This window comes from Fusarium flagelliforme (genome assembly GCF_020744385.1).
Source record: "Fusarium flagelliforme strain FIESC 12 MPI-CAGE-AA-0113 chromosome Unknown B0J16scaffold_2, whole genome shotgun sequence".
Taxonomy (NCBI): domain Eukaryota; kingdom Fungi; phylum Ascomycota; class Sordariomycetes; order Hypocreales; family Nectriaceae; genus Fusarium; species Fusarium flagelliforme.
The window spans coordinates 4516119-4535883 of record NW_025763504.1 but is presented as its reverse complement, the minus strand read 5'-3'; the positions used below and the strand labels follow the sequence as shown (position 1 = coordinate 4535883).

General features: G+C 48.8%; 6 protein-coding genes across 6 annotated transcripts; 2 read left to right on the top strand and 4 right to left on the bottom strand.

The window, feature by feature from the left end:
• Nucleotides 1–1092: 1092 nt before the first annotated feature.
• Nucleotides 1093–2853, top strand: B0J16DRAFT_316878 (uncharacterized protein; the record flags this gene model as incomplete). Its single annotated transcript, XM_046125339.1, has 3 exons — nucleotides 1093–1174; nucleotides 1225–1587; nucleotides 1652–2853. 3 exons carry the CDS (start codon nucleotides 1093–1095, stop codon nucleotides 2851–2853), a joined length of 1647 nt encoding a protein of 548 aa, XP_045987117.1.
• A 630-nt stretch (nucleotides 2854–3483) lies between these two features.
• On the bottom strand, nucleotides 3484–6038 carry B0J16DRAFT_300833 (NUC169 domain-containing protein). The gene is made up of 2 exons (XM_046124575.1): nucleotides 5335–6038; nucleotides 3484–5281 (listed from the first exon to the last, which is right to left on the bottom strand). Exons 1-2 carry the CDS (start codon nucleotides 5992–5994, stop codon nucleotides 3653–3655), a joined length of 2289 nt encoding a protein of 762 aa, XP_045987116.1. The 5' UTR covers nucleotides 5995–6038; the 3' UTR covers nucleotides 3484–3652.
• A 1272-nt stretch (nucleotides 6039–7310) lies between these two features.
• B0J16DRAFT_395205 (Alpha/Beta hydrolase protein) lies at nucleotides 7311–8959 on the top strand (the record flags this gene model as incomplete). The annotated part of the gene is made up of 2 exons (XM_046132177.1): nucleotides 7311–7544; nucleotides 7598–8959. 2 exons carry the CDS (start codon nucleotides 7311–7313, stop codon nucleotides 8957–8959), a joined length of 1596 nt encoding a protein of 531 aa, XP_045987115.1.
• A 43-nt stretch (nucleotides 8960–9002) lies between these two features.
• B0J16DRAFT_334687 (uncharacterized protein) lies at nucleotides 9003–10453 on the bottom strand. The gene is made up of 3 exons (XM_046126978.1): nucleotides 10300–10453; nucleotides 9738–10248; nucleotides 9003–9684 (listed from the first exon to the last, which is right to left on the bottom strand). The coding sequence occupies exons 1-3, from the start codon at nucleotides 10324–10326 to the stop codon at nucleotides 9077–9079; spliced, it is 1146 nt and encodes a 381-aa protein (XP_045987114.1). The 5' UTR covers nucleotides 10327–10453; the 3' UTR covers nucleotides 9003–9076.
• On the bottom strand, nucleotides 10454–15406 carry B0J16DRAFT_300830 (uncharacterized protein). Its single transcript, XM_046124574.1, has 4 exons — nucleotides 15015–15406; nucleotides 14846–14957; nucleotides 14641–14790; nucleotides 10454–14583 (listed from the first exon to the last, which is right to left on the bottom strand). The coding sequence occupies exons 1-4, from the start codon at nucleotides 15104–15106 to the stop codon at nucleotides 10591–10593; spliced, it is 4347 nt and encodes a 1448-aa protein (XP_045987113.1). The 5' UTR covers nucleotides 15107–15406; the 3' UTR covers nucleotides 10454–10590.
• Nucleotides 15407–15867: 461 nt separating this feature from the next.
• Nucleotides 15868–19674, bottom strand: B0J16DRAFT_334682 (DDHD domain-containing protein). The gene is made up of 8 exons (XM_046126977.1): nucleotides 18742–19674; nucleotides 18615–18694; nucleotides 18526–18559; nucleotides 17741–18473; nucleotides 17460–17692; nucleotides 16993–17401; nucleotides 16136–16936; nucleotides 15868–16076 (listed from the first exon to the last, which is right to left on the bottom strand). Exons 1-8 carry the CDS (start codon nucleotides 19355–19357, stop codon nucleotides 15920–15922), a joined length of 3063 nt encoding a protein of 1020 aa, XP_045987112.1. The 5' UTR covers nucleotides 19358–19674; the 3' UTR covers nucleotides 15868–15919.
• Nucleotides 19675–19765: the final 91 nt, after the last annotated feature.

Genomic DNA, 19765 nt, shown 5'->3' with positions numbered 1-19765 from the left:
TGTATAAGTTGAAGGTTGTGCACAAGCAAGTGGGTAACAGAAGAAATGTCCTCTAGAGCTTAGGCTGCCAAAATAAAGTAGTTGAGGAGCTCTTCTAAGCTGGCACAAGATGTCCAACTTATTTCATCTCTTATGCTTTTGAGGGTAATTCTTCTGATATCCTGAGGACAAGATATCAGGAACTTCTTTCTTACCGGAGAATATTTGGGATATTCTAATAGCTGTGTTGTAATTTCGACGTGGCCGAACAATCAACAAGTTGTATGTATGTTGTATATACTGACTGTAATGTCGTGCAACCGGCAGGCTGCAGCTAGCATCAATCAACCCTGCCGGAGCTTTTGTTCCACCGGTGAATCGAGATCGTCCTTCATCTCTGTTGTTAGAATCACTGCTGAAAGCAAGCATGTGCTTCTGTTGAATGGGCAATTCAGCACCAGCTAAAAACGACATCTGGCAGCGGAACGTGCCGATTGGCAGGTCGATCTTAGTCATCCCGCATCATGCCCGTTTGAGCCTGAAGCTTGTGCGGGGCCAGTCATAGTAAGTACGTCATGGTGGCGCTTGAGGAGGGCACTCATCCAAGGCTTGTTTGCGTAAATCTCATCGAAATGATGAAGGATAAGTGATGATGATGATGCTAAATGGTGACGGTGACGCTGATGCCCCTTTGTTAACGGGCCATCAAGTATTGTGTTACATATTGTTGTGGAACTCTTTGGTGTGCCTGCCTCTCAAATCCCAAGCTTTGTTGAGCTCTTGTCTAAGTATCCTGTACCTTTCCGTGCCTATAACCTGTCTACCTGAGTTGCAATTGAAACTGCCAGATTCCAGCCACCCACGACGACCGCACGGTGACGTGATAGATTTCCTTTTTGGTGGCTTGCCCTCTCTGCTGCCTTTTCCCACCTTCACCGCGCTTGAGCTTTACTTCATTTCACAACTGCTTTCATTCCTCCTTCATACTCAAACCAGTCAACATCGGCTGAGGTGATTGATATTGATTGCTATCGTGATACCCTTCCTACCTACCTAATCCTCCTGATCAACTCCTTGACTCGTTTTTCAAGGCAACGCCTCACCAAAGCCGAAATGAGATTTGTGAACGCCGTCCTGGCCGCAGTGGCCATCAACGGTGTTGCTGCCAGCACCTGGTTTCCTGGATCGAAGCCAGGTAAGCTACGATCTCGCTCTTGGAGAATCTTTGGACTGACATCAACATAGTTTACAACAAGTGGCATGAGACCGAGTTGGAACGATGGCTCTCTGATCATGATGTTCCATACCCCTCCCCAGCCGACCGAAAGGATCTCGAGTCCTTGATTGAAAAGAACTGGGATTCTTACGTGGTGTCGCCCTACAACAGCTGGGATACCAACCAGCTGAGTGCTTACTTGCAGTCTAAGGGCAAGGAAACCAAGAATGAAGCCGCCGCTTCTAAGGACAGCCTATTGTCACAGGTGAAGGCCAACTGGTACGAGACTGAGAACAATGCCCACTCTGCTTGGCTCAACGTCAAGGACTGGATCCTTGACACCTGGACTGAAAGTCAGCTAAAGGCATTCGCCGACAAGCACGGAATTCCCGGTAAGTGTGCTCCAAGCGATATTGTCCACCCCTTTGGTCGCACATCGCTAACCATGATATGCAGCCCCTCAGCCCCGCCAGCGTGACACTCTTCTTCAGAAGGCTCGCTCTAACTACGAGACTGTTGCCAAGAAGGCTAACCAGGCTTCATCTTACCCTGGAAACTGGCTCTACGAGACATGGTCTGAATCGGACCTCAAGGAGTGGCTTGACACCCACGGCTTCCCTGCCCCTCAACCTATGACTCGTGACAAGCTCATTGCCTCTGTTCGTCGCAACTCCCGTCTTGCCTACCTTAAGGCCCAGGACCAAGCTGCCAGTGCTACCGCCAGTGCTCAAGGTGCATACGCTACCCTAACCGACATGATCATTGATGCCTGGAGTGAGTCGCAGCTCAAGGAGTTTTGTGATAAGAACGGTATTGCTGTTCCCCAGGGTACCAAGGCCAACGAACTCCGCGCTCTTGTTCGCAAGAACAGAGCTGACATTCTTGGCGATAACATCTCTGGAAGCGCCGCCTCTGCCTACGGCGCTGCTACTTCCAACGCTCAGAACCAGTACGCCAAGGCCACTGACAGTGCATCACTCGCTGCGAAGGATGCGTTCAACAAGGCCGTAGGCACTTGGTCTGACACCCGTCTTAAGTCCTACCTCGACGCTCGCGGTGTTCCCGTTCCCCAAGGCTCCAAGAAGAACGAGCTTGAGGCTTTGGTTCGCAAGAACGCTCACGTTGCTGCGCACGGCGGAAATGCCTGGACCTTTGACGACTTCAGCTACGCCAACTTGAAGAAGTACCTAGAGCGCAGCGGAAATGCTGCTGCCAAGCAAGCTTCTGAGAAGAAGGACGCTACCCGTGATGAGCTTTACGACGCTGCTCAGTCCGCCTACTCTTCTGCTTCATCGGCCGGCGGATCAAACTGGGCCTCTGCCACTAGCTACCTTACATCCGCCACCAACTCTGCTAAGCAGTCCGCCTTTGATGAGTGGTCTGAGACCGACCTTAAGGCCTACCTCGACAGCTATGGTGTCCCAGTCCCACAGGGATCGAAGCTCGAGGATCTCAAGGCCGAGGCCCGAAAGCAATCCACCTACTTTAAGTATGGTACCAGCTCGCCATCCGGAACCCTCTTCGCTAAGCTCGGAGATACTGCTCGCGATACTTACAACTGGGTTGCAAGCCAGCTTCAGCTTGGTGGTCAAGCCGCCAAGCAGAAGGCTGCTGAGGCCGAGGCCCAGGCCCATGCCAAGATCCGTGAGGAACTTTAAAGCTTATGCGTAAAGGAAACGAAGTCATTACGACGACGGTCGGGCATATGCAGTTTTTGAAAAGGCGATGTTCACATGGTTGGCCGCCCGGTGATACGATGGGGAGATGTGGCCATGAGTGGCAATAGGTCGGTCAGTCACAACATTAGTGCAATTCCTGGTACTTCGGGTTGTTTGTTTGTAGCAGGTAGTTATGTATTACGAATCCTACTTTACTAATTTCCTACATTCTGTCTTGGTATGATGCTCGTCGGGCTCCCTCAAATTGTAGTTGTTAAGTTGTGTTAAAACAACAAGTGAGTGGCGTAGCTCTTGATGTCTGTTTATGAGCATCTTGAATTAGGCTTGGCTTAAAGACATTTACAATACACTCTGAACCTTGGTACAGTGGTGACCCCCATCCCCAGCTACGTTCACTTCTGATATATAACAGCCCCAGAAGTGAAAACATATGCTACACTATAGAAATTCTTAGAACATTCTTTTCGAGATATCTTACCACAATTATATAGTATCCGATAGCTAGAGTGTTTCTTTAAACTTGTACTAAATCCCTGTAATAAAAGCAGACAACTCATGATATTTGATGATCACGTTGATTGAATATGTCAAGCAGTGAGTGGGATGGGCTTAAGAAGATCAGAGTTGCTTCTACATAGACAATGCATTCGGATTCTGTGTATGTGCTAATTAACTGTGACTAAGAGATATTCTTTTGTGTCCTAACGCCATCGCTGGAAGAAAGCCTACCGCGACCAGTTCACCAGTTCTAATGATGAATTATTGTTCAGATATATGATCATGCCCACAGTCTGCATGTTCCATCTGCACCAGCACTGAGACACCACGGGTGCTTGGGGTGCCAGTCTACATCAAGAACACCAAGCTTGTTGACGACTTTGTGGCCTCTGAGCATCTTGACGGGCACGATTGTAGCGTTTTCCATGAGGTCGCTCACAACCTTACCATGGAAGATCTGAAGGGTTCCATCATCGCTGGCATCAGCGAAGAGAGGAAGGCTGCGATGATACTTGACAGCTCGAATGGCCTCAGGGTGAAATCGCATCGTCTTGTAAGGGCGAGCTGATAGATCAAGATCATGCCAAAGGAGTCTTCGGTCATATGAACCAACAATAAGGTTATCGCCACCAGGGTGCACATCAAAGGAGGAAATCCAGCGGGCACCAGGTTGGATGACCTTGACAAGCTCTTCGCGCTGAAGATCGTAGCATCTGATCATGCGCTGAGTAGCAACGAATAGCAGTGGCCTTGAAGGATGGAATTGAGCTGTTTGGGCGAGACCAGGGAGCTTTCGGAAGGGGATCTGAGTAAGGTGCTTGGAAAGAGTGTGCATGGCGACTGAGCTTCGTTGTCCGGTTGGAGAGACCGTGAGGAGATATTCACCTCTTCTGTGCCAGTTAATGACCTTGATTGTCGACCTAACGGTGGCCATGAGGAGAACTCCTGCGGCCTCCAGTTTAGCGCCGGGTCGCGACCACTTGGCAGGGGGTTCTTTCTTAACGCCGTTGGCTGTGCTAGATTGCGCGCCATTGGTGGCATAGCCAAAGCCAGCATCGAGAACTTCGCGACTCGCCTTCTCCACGGCATCACTAGCAACTGATGGGATCATGAAGAATAGATCTTCTCCGGCGGCAGCTGCCAAAACAAGAGTCTCCTTGTTGGGTCGCCATCGAACCATGCTGACAGGCTCCTCGCTGCTGAGCTTGGCCATCCATTCCTGATGACCGTTCAAAGTCCACACACGGACTGTACCATCATCACCACCAGAGGCCACAAACTCTCCATCAGGACTGAAAGAAACAGAACGAACCCGTCCGTCGTGGCCACGGAAGATGGTCTGGTTAAGGGTGGGGAAAGGCTTGAGATCTTCCGGTCGTGGGAGCTTCGGCAGCAGAGAGTTGGGGTCGATGTTGAGCCTGTTCTTCCTGATTCGGGGTGCAAGATAAAGGTCCAAACAGCGGTCAAAACGTTCCTTGACAAACTCGCCGTAACCGGGAACCTTTCGGAGCGAGTCGAACTTGGCGGGCAGATACTCCTTTTCTCTCTCTTCAGGGTCTTGGTTCTTCCAGGCTTCCTTCTCTTCTTCGGTAGGGAGATATTCAGGTGGAGGGTTATAACTGAGATCGTATCCAGGAGGAGCAAGTTTGGGGGCTGGGATGTTCATGACATGAGGATCCTGTGGCTCCTCGTTCGCCCACACGTCATAATAAGACTCCTCCTTCTCCTCCTCCTCTCGTTGGCGTTCCTCCGGGGGCTTGTAGGGCAGAATACGTCCCTCCTTGATAGCACGGACAAGCTTGGCGACTCGCTTTGCCTCGTGCTTTGAGGGAATGAATCGCCGTTTCGGCTCTGGAGCGGCGCTGAGAGGCATCTTTTCTTCAATGCTTGTGAAGTACGGGACCATGTCCTACATAAGTTAGCAACGAACAAATACCAGGCAAGAGCAAGGGATAGGCATACGGGATAAGGGTCGTAATCCTCGTTGGGGACCTCGTTCATCTGCAGTCGCTTGAGAAGCTCGAGTTGATCCTGGGTAAGGTCCAGGGGCTTTCCAGTTTCAGGATCTGTCAAGCCAGTCCAGCCCTTGGGGATCTCAATGCTGTCAAGAAGGGCATCAAGGGCCTCGCCAGTGGCCGGACGCATAATCTTCTTGCCATTGATGTCGTAGCCGATGTGAGGGTAGGAATCGTAGAAAGAGAGAGGAATGTCTCCGATGGTGTTGACAGGGCCTTGGGCATCAGAGTCATCACTGTCATAAACAGGATCGACCTCTGCATATTCGTAACGCTCGCCTCCATTGGCATCCTTTACGACACGATAGTTGGGTTCAGAGTTATCGGCATCGAGAGCAGGTGGTGCTCCGAAGCTGTGATCGGCATCGGAAGAGGCATCATCGCTGTGCGCATCATCGTCATCATCGTTGTCGTCTTCGTCTTCGTCGTCTTCGTTATCATCGGAAAATTCGCCGTTCAGTTCTCCTTCAACGTCGCTTTCTTCAAAGTCTGAGCCGTCCTCGCTTTGAGACAGAACACCGTCAAATTCTACACCGGCAAGCTCATCATCGACAGGAGCAGGCTCCGCGATGACTTTGCGCTTACGAGAAACCAATGTTGGCGCCATTGGAAGTTATGCTGAGGGTCAATCAGATATTTGCCAAAGGTAAGTCTGTACCTACGACAAAAGACTAGAGTTGATCTTTTTTTTTTTGCGACAGATAAGATAAGGGAAGTTGGAGGAAAACTGGGTCTGTGTGGGACAGTATCAATGTGGGGCCTCCATTGCTCTTAAGGTATCCGTATCTGACTTACAGATAGTACCTTCAATATTGAATGTTGACCTGCTATAAGTCTATTCGTTGCCAAACAATTATCCAATATTTCGATTATGATAGCACTTGCCAATAATTAAGGTATGTACACGGTAGAGCAAGTTGATTTATCCACTTCAGTAAGTTAACTCACTTCAACTACAGTTACTAGTCAAGAGATCAAGGGCCGACAGTTGAGAAACTGAGTTATGAAAGGTCCCTTGCAAAATTATAGAAAACAAAATGTTATAACTTACTCTTACAGAACAGAATCAGACGCACTTTAAAAAGTTGTTGGTCCCTGGAATTGCCAAGAATAGTTCTAGTAGCATTTTAAGCTTAGTCCTCCCAACGCAACGACTTGACACAGACGCTTTTGTCTAGGACTATAAGTGGCGTCAAAACGAATTCTTTACTGTCGAAAAAGATCAGACTGAACAAAAGGTTCGAAAACATGTGAATGAAGAAGTAGGTGAGCTTGTCATGTAACACGATGCTATTGGATTAGCGTCAAGATATCTCTGTCTGAAAGTTGAAACTATGTTTCAAATAAGGGCCACCTGGAATGTATCAAAGGTCTGTTAATACTGGCATTCCCATGGCAGATCCGAAGATCTCGAACCTAGACTAGGCAAGCAGGAACAAACATTCAATAACCCGGTTTAGGTGTTGTGGCTTGTAAGTGTTAGCTGAACGACAATAGCATTGCCTATTGTCCAGTTCCAGACTTAGAGACCAACGTAATGTTTTGTGGCTTGCCTTATCAAGACCAGAGGCGGCCAGTCAGTGTGTATAAGCTGGTGATAAAGTCTAGATCCAGTTCTATTCCGACAGACTGGTCTGGTTCCTGCATTGAGCTTTTAGTTTGGTTGGGCCATGGCACTGGTATTCGGAGAAAACAGTTTCTAATCACAATGTATATTTTCTAGAGTCTCAAAGTCTACTTTGCTAAGGTTCGTCAAGAAGAAGTCGGGCATGCCGAACATCTATAGCCATGATCTTGGCAACGGCTCTTGACTCGTTCGAACAAGAAAGGCAGGCTGTAATAGATAGAAAATCTATAAAGCCCATCACGTCCTCGTCGGTACCTTTCATTGTCTTCATGTGTTTGAACCAATCAGTCCTCAGCATGGCTCCTAATCACCCCTTCACTTTATTAGCGACGTTAGCATTACTACTGACACTAGTCAGTGCCGTCGCTCCTGCCGTCGATCTTTCCTACAGCAAGTACAAAGGAAAGGATGTCGGGAATGGGGTCACTCAGTGGCTCGGTATGAGATACGCAGCACCGCCTGTTGGTGCTTTGAGATTCATGCCTCCTCAAGATCCCTCCAGGTCGCGGAAAGTAAAGGATGCAAGCAAAGTAAGCATATTCTATTCCTTCCATGGGAAGTCGTAGCTAACGAAGTTTGTCAGTTCAAATACAAGTGTCTTAGTTCGGGGGTATCAGCCCGTCTAATCGGTAAGACACAATCGGAAGATTGCCTGTTTATCAATGTCTTTGCACCTACGAATGCCACCAGAAAGGCGAAGCTTCCTGTCTATATCTTTATCCAGGGAGGCGGCTTTAACAGCAACGCCCATCCCAGTATGGATGGTACTGAGCTTATCCAAGCTTCCGGCATGAACATGATCGTTGTGACTCTGAACTATCGAGTGTCAATCTTCGGCTTCTTGTCACATGGTGACAAATTACAACCAAACAACGGCCTCCTCGATCAGAGAAAGGCATTGCAATGGGTTCAGAAGTACATCTCAAGATTCGGAGGCAACCCTAACCACGTCGTCCTAGGGGGTAGCTCCTCTGGGGGTGCGAGTGTTGCCTTCCATCTGACTGCCTATGGAGGCAGAGATGACAAGTTATTCCATGCCGCCGCAGCCGAATCCATCTCTTCGTCGCCTATCGTGACTCTAGAACAGGCCGCCTACAGGGCTCAAGGCGTCATGTTCCAACTCGGTTGCACTGAGGGGGATGCAATGGCATGTATGCGGAATAAGACATCCTTCGAGCTATCGGCAGCCCGAAAGACATTTCCAGCTCCTGGAGGTACCAATGCTCCGCTTAGCATGTGGATGCCTGTTGTCGATGGAGACTTGGTCAGAAACGCTCTGTGGGACTCTTTCAGTAAAGGCAACTTTGTCAAAGTGCCTACCATCATTGGCGCAACAACAAATGAGGGTATCGGATTTGCTCCCGCTACATCTTCTCAAGCACAGTCTGATAGTTTCTGGCAAGCCGAATATCCCATGATGAACTCATCTCACACGGCCAACATCAGCGCCTTGTATTCCGACGAGACAACCAAGTGCTCGACTCCTACTTGCTTCAGCCAACAGTTGAAGGATTCATACGGCGATATGCGCTTCATGTGCTCGGGAGTTTCTTTCACGAGCGCAATGTCCTACTGGATGCCCAAAAAGACATGGAATTATTGGTACAACGTCCAGAATAGTCCAGGTGGAGGCGTGACCCATGGCGCCCAGGTGAATGCCATATGGGGGACCGGTCGAGGCTCGCTACCAAACAGCTACTTAGCTGGGGGCGTCAACGCGAACATCACCGCCGTCATGCAGGGATATTGGGCAAGCTTCATTCGTTCATATGATCCCAATAAGTATCGCTATGCAAACACTTCGGTTTGGCAGGCTTACTCAAAGACTCAAAGGCAACGCCTGGTAGTCGACACAGGAGCCAGAACTAGCTTGCAGAATATGACACAGACTATGCAGAATCGGTGTGATTACTTTGATTCAATTGCAAGTTTAGCGCAGCAATAGATATAGTTTATAGTAGCTATAAAGAAAAAACTATTAAGATATCGTTCATATTCCCATATGTCTCAAATCCAATCTCACGTAGAAATAGTGTGTGGTTTCTTATAGCTCATTCTCGTATTATATAATATTAAAGTATCTAGTAATCTTCTCGCCTTTCCTCTTCTTGTTATCCTGTTTGGTTTTCTTCTTATTACTTACTGCACTCACCCCACTCTGTGCTTGCTTTGTGTCATCATCACTGTCGTTCCTTTCTGTATCAAAACCTTCAGGGACTTTGCGCTTTGCTGCAGGTGATTTATGGGACTGATCCGGCTCTTTCTTGATCTCAAGAGCCGGCGTTGCATGGTTCTGTTCCTCTTTTGGAATGCCTCGATGTTGCTCCTCTTGTTTCCTCGTCGTAGTTGGCTTTTGCCCTCTCGCAACGTTGAAGAAGTTCTTGATATTTGATTTGTTCTCCTTACTGTCTAAGGGAACTATAAAAGCAGGAGAGTTATTTCCCACCTTTCCCACATCCTTACTAACAGGGTATATCTCTAAGGCTCCCTCGAAAGGCCTCAAGAGCGACTGTAGCTGGTCAGACCACTCGTATTGAGATGGGTTGAGCCAGCTTGTGATTTCAGGTGACTGTGGCTCCAGTATGACGGGCATGCGAGTGTGAAGAAACTTCAACTGCGGGTTCGAGGCCGTAGTGATTATTGTGTACGTGTACAACTTCTCCTCTGAACCTGCCGTTCGTTAGCGTTGACGTGTTTTTGTAGGGTTCTAATTAATGCATTACCTTCGTACTGTACACAGTCCCAAAGGCCAGCAAAGCACATCAGCCGCCCATCCTTCCGCTTCACATAATGCGGAAGTTTCTCTTTGCCGCTTTTGAGCCATTCGTAGAACCCCTGCGCGACAACGATACACCTTTTGCGAGCTTTCATGCTGGCCCATAGGCCTCCCGGTGAGCTGAGTGAGTCGTCTCGGCAATTGATCGTCTTGAGCATCGAGCCAGAGTCGGGATTTCGCTTAGTCCATGATGGGATAAGGCCCCATTTCATTGACTGTAGTTTATACACAGTAGAGTCGCCGAGTTTTACAGAAGTCATGGTCGAAGTTTCCTGAGATTCACGGTCACCAGGTTGAGACCCAGCACCTCGATCTGGAGTATCGGCACGATAGACTACGCCATGGTAGCCAGGGGCAAAATTGTAGCTGCTTCGAGGGGCGCCATCTCCAGCATCTTCCGGAGCATCATCAACCTCCAGGCCGTCGTCCTGGAGCATTTGGCGGATTTCAGACGGCCGCTATACGTTGAATTAGCCAGCATGCCACAGCCACAACAAATGCGCACTCACCAATGCTAGCGCGTATCTTCCACACATACTTCACGAGTTAGAATTATTTTGGTTACTGCAAGAGTTGGCCTTTCGATTTGCGGCATCGTTCACTCGTCATAACATAAACCAAAAACGATGACGTATGACAAAGAAGGGAAGTATGGCGGACGGGATTGCTTTGCTATAATCAAACACGTGATCATGTCAATTGAGGAAGGGATAAAGATAAAGACACTTGTGGTATCGCTATGTTGACATTAATTCCGAGTTCTATCTTGATCCATACTCCCAGACAATTCAGGACTTGTCTTATACCTTCCGACGAGACTTTTGCTTCAGCGCGGTCTCCTTTTTCCAGGCATCCTCGAACAGCGTCGGCTTCTGCTTGACATCGCTGTCTCGAATACCTAAGCGGCGAACAACCTGGAACGCTCCAGTGCCGACTGACATGGTCTGGCCCATAATGATACACTCACTGACACCCTCGATCTGGTCTGTCTTCATGCCAGCTGCAGCTTCAAAAAGATGATCTGGAGTCTTTTCGAACGAAGCGAGCTGCAGTACGCTGTCACGCATCTTGGACAAACCGAAACGCGTGATGCCGAGAACTTCGCCCTTATAAGTCATGACATCGGCAAGAAGTTGCATGTGACGGGGATCGATGTTCATATCCTTCATGACTTCGCCAATCTCGACGGCGATAGTGGTTCTCGCAGCTTCAATGCCCAGTACGTCTCGACATTCCATAACGTTGTTTGTGCTCGCCTTAGTTCCGATGACACCCTCTGTAGTCATACATTCTCGAAGTCCGTAACCCTCGACAAGGACTTCATGCGTGCCGTTTTCTGCGGTCTGGATAATCGCACGAGTAGTTTCAGAATAACCGGATATAGGCACATTAGGCAGCGCCCGACGAAGAAAATTGGCTCTGAGTAACATGTCTCCGCTGTCGGCAGCTTTGCTTCGGGCAGTTGTCTTCTTCACTGCTGGGTCGCTAACGTCGCGAATTCGTACGACAATTCGGTCTCCGTCAATTGACAGATCATCTCTCTGCACCTTGAGCTTGCGCTGTTTGCAGATGGCCTCAGCAATATCATAGGGACCGATACCGAGATGCATGTCCGAAAGTGCAGTTGGATCAATTTGTAAAACAACATTTCCTTCTGTCGTGCGCCATTCGTCTTCAACAAAACGCAAGATATCGGAGATGTACGTTTTCTCGATTCGCCCTTTAACAACTCTCGCGGCTTCAATCTGCTCGTTGTTCTCCAAAGGACATGTAATGACCGGCGTACTAATGGTTTTGGATGCATTGATGATCTCCTTGATTCTGGGAACACCACCTGTGATACTCATACCAGCAACGCCAGCGAAATGGAAAGTCTTAAGCGTCATTTGAGTACCTGGTTCGCCGATAGATTGAGCACCAACCGCTCCGACAGCGTGTCCAGGTTCAACATGAGCCTTCTTGTACTTTTCCAAGCACAATTTGATAAAGAGTTGAAGAGTTGATAGGGTGACTTTGGCGGTTCGGTCGGCGTGGTCTTGGGCGGTCGGCTTAATCACTTTATCGCCCTCAAACCCAGCGAGCTTTCTTACTGTTTCCAACTTTGATGCCCTCTCTTCGACGTGATTCTCAATGGCTCTGAGAAATCCTCTCGCGCCCTCATGCTCATCAATACCATAATCACTGGTATCTTCGTAGTCCAGTACCTTGCCATCAACCAATGCCTTTCGGACATAACGTTTTCGCTCGTGTTCCAGTTTCGAGTCGCAGAAAGATCTGATTTCGTCCGGTGTCATAGAGGCCTCGCTGTTGTCGACCGTCAAGCTTTGTGCATGGGTCCAGGTACGTTCGAAATGGACTGGTGCCGCTGAGCCTTCCATGTCGACAGGATCGAGTTTATCCGCGCCAAACTGGAACTGGACGATGCCACCTCCTGACGTTCGAACTGTGTCGTCGTATTGGGTTGACAAGTCCTCAAGTGATTTCATGAGTCGTCGAGACATGTACCCAGTCTCAGCAGTCTTGACAGCTGTATCGACTAGACCTTCACGGCCTGACATAGCGTGGAATATAAACTCCGTCGGGGAAAGACCACTGTAGAAACTGTTCTTGACGAAACCTTTAGAAGGAGGCTGCCGAGCGTTCTTGTGGAAATGGGGAAGCGTTCGATCCTGGAACCCGTCCGCCACTCGAGCACCACCGATAATTTGTTGTCCAACAAGCGCTACCATCTGGGCGACGTTGAGCTCTGATCCCTTCGATCCAGATTTAGCCATGACAAGCGGGGCGTTGTTGCGGCTCAAGGTCTCGACACAATAAGATCCTGCTTGCTGTCGGACTTTACTTAGAATACCAGACATGAAGTTCTCCAGTGACTCTTCTTGATTGCAGCCGGCCGCCTTCTCAAGCTTTCCTGCCTTGAAGGTTTCAATCAAGTCATCACACTGCTTGTAAGCGGCAGCAGCAAGCCTTTCTTTCTCCTGGATGAGCGATTGAGGGGGGAACACATCTCCGATGCCAATAGAGAACCCATGATTTGTGAGTTGTCGCGCACAAAGTTTAGCCAGCCTGTTCATGGCCGTCACAGCCTCGTCTGGTCCGAAATCACGTAGAATGATATAGAAGATCGAATCTTTTTTACCATCTCCCACGGTGGACTTATCCATGCGACCACACATTACCTCTGAGTTACGAACCACTAGCCAGCCATCGTTAGGGTCCATATCGGGGCATTGACCAGGCCGGGCCTTGTATGTTCTGCATTTGGCGTCCAGATTCACCTTGACTGGTGAGTCCTTGTTGGGCCGCATCAACATACTGAACAGCTGTTTTCCGGTCCAAAGTGACTGTGGCGCAATGATAGCAGGGGGTGGTAAGTCTAGGTGCGTCTTGCCATCCATCATGTGCATGCAAAGATAAGTGAACGTCTTTCTGTCAAAGAATCGATCTTTACCGCTCAGAAGATATGCTGCAGTGATGAAATCTTGCGTAGCGGCAATGACAGGTTCACCGTTCTTGGGAGTTGCGAGGTTGTGTTTGATGCCCATCAAGTTGATGGCCTCAGCACGAGCTTCCTCGGTTTGTGGAACATGAAGATTCATTTCGTCTCCGTCAAAATCAGCATTATAGGGACCACAGACACATTCGTTTAGCCTGAAGGTTCTCCAAGGTCGGACTTTAGCAAGATGGCTCATGATACTCAGTTTGTGCAGGGACGGTTGGCGATTGAAAAGGACGATATCGTTATCCTCGAGATGTCGCTCAACGATATCCCCAAACTTGAGATCCCTGGCTATATATTCTCTGTTACCGAACTTCAGAGACTGTAGATAGCCACCTTCGTCCGACTTGATGACACGCTGAGCTCCTGGCCAAATGTCAGGTCCATTTTTGACACATTGACGCAGCTTTTCGATGTTCTGCCGCTGTACCCTTTCAGGGTAGGTCAAATTCTTCGCAACTAACTCAGGCACAGCGACCTGGTCGATACCAAGGTTTGGATCCGGGGAAATGACTGTTCTTCCAGAAAAGTCGACACGCTTTCCGGAGAGATTGCCACGGAAACGACCCTGCTTGCCTTTCAAACGCTGACAGAAACCCCTTGTGGTTTTGCCAAATCCGGGTTGCTGGAGCCCAGGAACGTCACTGTTAACGTACATGGCGATTTGAGTCTGTAAATATTCCCACTGCTCCATGATAGTCTGAACTGGAGAGCCTTTTTGCAAGGCGGATCGAATCATTCCGCTGACCCAAACAATATCGGCTAACTTGGTGGTGATGTCGTCCTCGTTACTGGCATTATCCTGGGCGACAGATGGTCTGATACAAACAGGGGGGGCAGGAAGGAACTGCCAGATAAACATCTCGGGTCGTCCCTCAGCAGGATCAAGCCCCAGAAGTTCACAATCTGTAGGGCTAATCATCTTAAAAAGATTGAGAACTCTGAGTGGATTCAGATCCTCCATGGCTTTACGAAGATGCTTATCGAGCTCGGGATTCTCGCGTTTCGCGTCATTGAAAGACTTGTCAAACTTGATCTTACTCTCTGGAGGAGTTTTCTTGGCAGAAGTTGACTTGTTGTAAGCAACAAACTTGTCGTGAGCCAGCTTGAGAACGCCGATCTTTCGAATTTGGCCATTGAGAGATCCGCAATAAGGACATGTCTTAATTTTTCGGCATTGTTCGTTTATCCTTTTGCATATTTGCGTTCGTCGCAGATTGTCGAGGAATGGTCGTCTTAGTTCTTTAAGAAACTGCTGTCTTTCTGGTTCCTCGAGCAAAACTCGGCCGCAGTCCTGAATCGGAATTAGATATTTGGGGTCTGAGATTGGAAATTTCAGTTATGGCCATACCTTGCAGATTTCTTGAAGAATCGACATGATGAAACGGAGATAACCAACGTGGAACGCAGGCAATGGTAGACGAACATGGCCAAAATGCCCGTTGCAGTCTTTGAGAGATTCTAGGCATGTCGAGCACCTCCCCTGCTTACTGGAAGTTCCCTGAGAAGATGTGAGCTTGTTGACGAAATATTTGTGCCCAGGGTGAGTCACTCACCAGTCGAGAGTCGAGAGGACCATGGCGGTATGGGGCGCGGTTGTTCTCAATATCATATAGTAGGCGATCGGAAACCTCGAGGACAGCTTGATTGGCAATGTCCTGGTTGGACCTATACCAAGGGAGTCAGTGTTTTGCGGCAATATGACATGGCGATCGAAAGACTGACTGGATACCAAACTTGATGCCTTTGAACCGCTTTGGCAGCTTATCCACAAGCTGCTGCTTGACAGGACTATCCGCAGAACCAGATATGGCCATTATGAAGACTCAAGTGATGATGATCGATGCGAAAGGGTTGCAGGCTTAAGCACCGGTAGACGTCGGTAGGAAGTAGGAAGGCGCAAGCTCGTGGGTGGTAGTTGCTCTAGTCTTGACTTGACGAGGGAAGGTCTGCGGGCGACAAGGATCGTGGAATTCGGAATGGCGATCACAACAAGCTTAGATTAAAAGCTGCTTGCAGTTTTGGAGTTTCGCATGCGACGTACATGACCAGAAGCTCGAGGTCGCGACGCAGACTGCGGATAGTCTATCAAATTGAATGTAGAACGAAGGACGTGGGTTTGGTCGCAAAATTTCCATCGCCTGCGAAGAGGGACTCGGCGCTCTTAGTCTTAGTGTCTCGTGCCCCACCACACTGCCGACACGCGGGGCCAACCATAGGAAGTAGGTACATATAACAAAAAGTTCCTTCTACAAAATGATTCATTCGGTGAGATTCACCATGTCCTTCAAACAGCAGGTTATGCCTTACAGTTTCGTAGGCTAGTAGGTACCCAGTATGGAAACAAGCGATGGGAGATTAAGAGTTGGGATCCTATACTGTCCGTTCGAGCTAAATAATAGCTCGGTAACAATTGGATTGTAAGACACCAATCGTCTATTATAAAAGATTATGCGACAGTTTAGGTTGACTACTTCGGTGCCAGTCATTAATAACATGCGCATTGAGGTTTGGCTACATGTTTGTCGACAACAGTTACAAGATATTTCAATTGCACAATTTACAGTCTCACTCCATTCAGAATTCGTAGAGTTTCTCCATTGACATTTCTACCTCTAGTTATATTCTATTTATGCTGATTCTTTCTTTGATGAGACCTCAGGATTGCTTCTGCTGCTTGATCGGTTCGACAACAGTTGCGACAGAACAAAATGGTTCACGTCTTCATCGGCCCAGTATGCCATATGAGATGCAATCGTATTAATCGGGTTGAAGTCAAGGACACTTCTATAATCGCTGTCAGCGTCCAGTGTCTTCATTAAAATGAACATTGCAGGTGTACTCACTCTTGGATACTATAGTCAACTCTGCCGTTACGATTGAGAGCTCGAACTTTGGCCTCCTCGTTGCGCATCTTGCGCGCCTTCTTGTCTTCGTCCGCGGTCGTCGTCGATGTCTCTTCATCCTTCGTCGATCGTGTGCGGTTTTTCTGGAAATTGGAATACAAAGTCTCGATCTCATCATCGATTAGGGTTGGGTTACGGTCTCCTGTCTCCGAGTCAAGCCCAGCGTTGCCAGTTGCAGAATCTGCGAGCTTTTTCATTCGTGCATCAGTAGCCTCTAGCTTTTCAGCAGCACTGGAAACCTCCCGGTTTGTCGTCCCCTTGGTCCCCGTGGTTTCAGTGCCGGTGACCTCTGCTTGGTTTGCGTTAGCTGTGAGCCGTGCCACCTCTTCATTACTCAAGCCGAGCGAACGATTGAGTAGATTACTGGCGATGCCGGCACTTAGGCTTGACCATAGCCCACTGACGCTCTGGCCGACTTTAGCCCCGATTCCTGTTAATCCCTGAGGTGCAACATTGCCAAAGATTCCTCTCTTCGTGTAAGGTAGCAGCTGGGGCTTCAGTGTCGACATGGACGGTGATATCAACGGCTCTAGTCGATAGCTAATCGGGTCTGACGGGTGGAAAATGTTGAAGAGCTGTTGAACTTTCGGCGACGCAACTGACGTGGGATGTCCAGTTATTGAGGAGATTTGCTCTGTACCTGAAGGAAGCTGAGCTGTGCGCAGAATGTCTTCTGGAGTAGTGGCTCCTGAGGCGCTCTTGATGTTCCCTGTTGGTTTACGATGTCTGGCTGCTATCGTCCTAAGGCATATCAGCATTGTGAGGTCTTTTCTTATACGGAGTCCGGTGAGACATACTGCCCCTTAAGCATCTGAAAGAGGCCTATTGGTGAACCTATGCAGAAGAAGTCCTCGACCTTGAATTCTAGACTGAGATCGGAGTCTTTACTGGGCGTCTCAGAAATATCCTGAGCTGGCCACAACCTCAGTAGGGGTTTTGACTCTGGAGCCCGGTCCCGTTTCTGTTGGCAAAGCAGGTCGAAAAGAATAGCAGAACCCAAAGAATGGCCCATCAGGTGCACTTTCCCCTTGAACTCTGGGTTCCGTTTTCTGAACAGTTTGAAGATTCTGTTGCATTCATCGAGAACGATCTTCGAGATCTGAGCTCTATATGAACTTTGATATAGCAAAACATCCAAGGCAAGGTCTGAAATCAGAGAACGAGCGAAAGCCACACCTTCAACGGTGATATCCTCCAGGGATGGGTCTGCAAATCGCACAAGTCAGTGGCATCTTTGCCATGGAGTATAGGAGCATGCACTTACACTCATCCTCATCACCGTCGAGGTCTCCAAGGTCACGTTCGCCTTTCTTCTCACGCTTCTGAGGGAAATCGAGCAAGTGTCGCCAGCAGACTGGAAGCACCTGTACTCTACAGTTCCCTGGTCCTGCTCCTAGCTCCGAATTCAACGCCTTTAGGTCTGCTGAGTTGGTATAGACAGATTTGATTGTCTTGCGGAGAACGTTAACATCGTGAACAAAGTTGACACTCTCCATTCTGCATCCGTTAGCGGTGAATGTTGGGCTGCTACGGTCCGAAGCTTACCGCAAGCTGAGGAGCTGGCCTATACCATGCGTGACAAGTACCAAATGCTCGATTTCACGTCCTTGGGTCTCGCCGACCTGCGCGTTGTAGTCATCTTGAATCTCTTGTTCTTCCCGTCGCCGTATTTCTTCTTCCTTTTCAGCCTTGGTCTTACCTTCACCCTCGAGGAGGGAAGACAACTGTCGCTGGAGAGTTGATTGTCGAGGGTCTCGGCTAGGGCTACTGTTCGTGGCTTCTTGAACAGGCTCTTCATGTGAGGCTCGGGTCGAAGGCGGGGCAGATCTTCGCTTCAACAACTTTTGTTGTTTCTCGTCTAGTGACAACGCATCTTCATCAATGCCAGGCTTGTTTTCGTCATTTTTGTCTCTCTCGACATCCTTCTCTTTGTTTTTGGAAGGCTCTGAGTAACCGCGAACCAGTTTAACTCCGCTCATGTAACTCCCACCTGAGAACCTTTGATACATAGAAGAAGCCACCCACGATAGCATGCCTTCTGTATTCAAGTAAGCCGTGGTCGTATCGTGGTAAGTTGCCATGCTGTTCATGTGTGTCCCAAACAAACGATACGACTGAGGCTGGTTTTGACCGCGAGAAGGTGGTTCCGTTGGCAAAGTATCACCAACTTGTGGGGCACTGCTGTTCTCTACTGGCCCCTTAGATGTTGATCTGAGATTCTCCTGTGAGGCTTTTGGTGTCAAGTTTCGTCTTGTGCCTGATGGACTACGATCCCTTGCTATATGGTGATTTAGTCGAATGGTCTTAACGTAAGAGCTCTTTTCACTTACTGGGATATAACCATGGCTTCATCTTAAGATAACCCTGGAGAATGAGTTAAGTTAAGTAAGACGTCTAATAGTTGTCTCTCAGTACTGACCTCCTCGAGCTGGGCAGCAAGATTTTCCTCACAGGGGCGCAGGTTTGAGCCTTCTTGATAGAACCATGTTCCACGTCGAACTAGTTTTGGTTAGAGACGAGAAAAGGAAACCTGTGTTGCGACATACCATCGTATACAGGGCCAAGCCAGTAGACGGGGGCTAGTTCACGAGATTCAATATCAACGTCAAACAAAAAGTCCTCGTTGACCGCGACTCGAGTACCGATCGGCGGTGAGTCTGGGTTTCCAGCAGTGTCCTCTGCAGTACCATCCGTGTTTCTGCCTGTTGCGTCTGCTTTACGCTTTCTTGTCGCCGGGTGTATGCTTCCAGGAACTTGACTTCGGGTGCTTTCCGTTTGCTCAAGGAGCTTCTGGTATTCAGCTTCTAAAGCCTTCGAGTCCGAAGGCGAGAAGGCATTATACTTCTTGGGTGAGGCCGTGATTTGTTCAGGCTTTGCCGAACGGCTCAATTTAGGTTTCCGCTTGGGAACATCCACGGCATGAAACCACTGAACCTTTAGAGGAGGGCATCCTGAAGGATAGGTTCGGAAACTTTGACCATATAAATGAGTTGTACTGTGGTCATCAGGGTTTGCAGGAGCAGCGGCCAAAAGGCTGTCTGGCTCTGGCTTGAGTTTCTGGGTTGGAGTTGTACTGCGACTGGCGGCCCAAGGATTAATAGAATCAACGGCGGAGCTTAAATACGACTTCTCAGTCTTCTTGTCGGTCGTCCCTGGCGCCATCGTTCTACTGAACGTTCGCGACCAAGTACTTCGGCTGGTTCTGCCAAAGATAGAGACCTTGGCCTTCCGTTTTGCTATATGTAACGACGCCAGCTCTAGTCTCACCGATATCGCGATAGGATCAGGACAGTTAGTACTTGGCGTTTTGGGTCCTGGCAAAGGTATAAAATTTCCTTCAGGCAGGGGTGTTGAGAGCGAAAGCACAACGGAGAGTCAAAGCTTAGCACGAAATAATATAGAAGAAGTACCAAACATCCATGGGCATTGAGAAGTTGATAGGGATGGTTGTTGCACACGTTTCATGTGAAAGTCCAGATGACGTCCCAGCGCAGGTACCTTTAGTTAGCGCATTCACAGCATTTATCCCATGGCCTGCCTAGCATCCATACTGTGCTACTAGTGATGCTA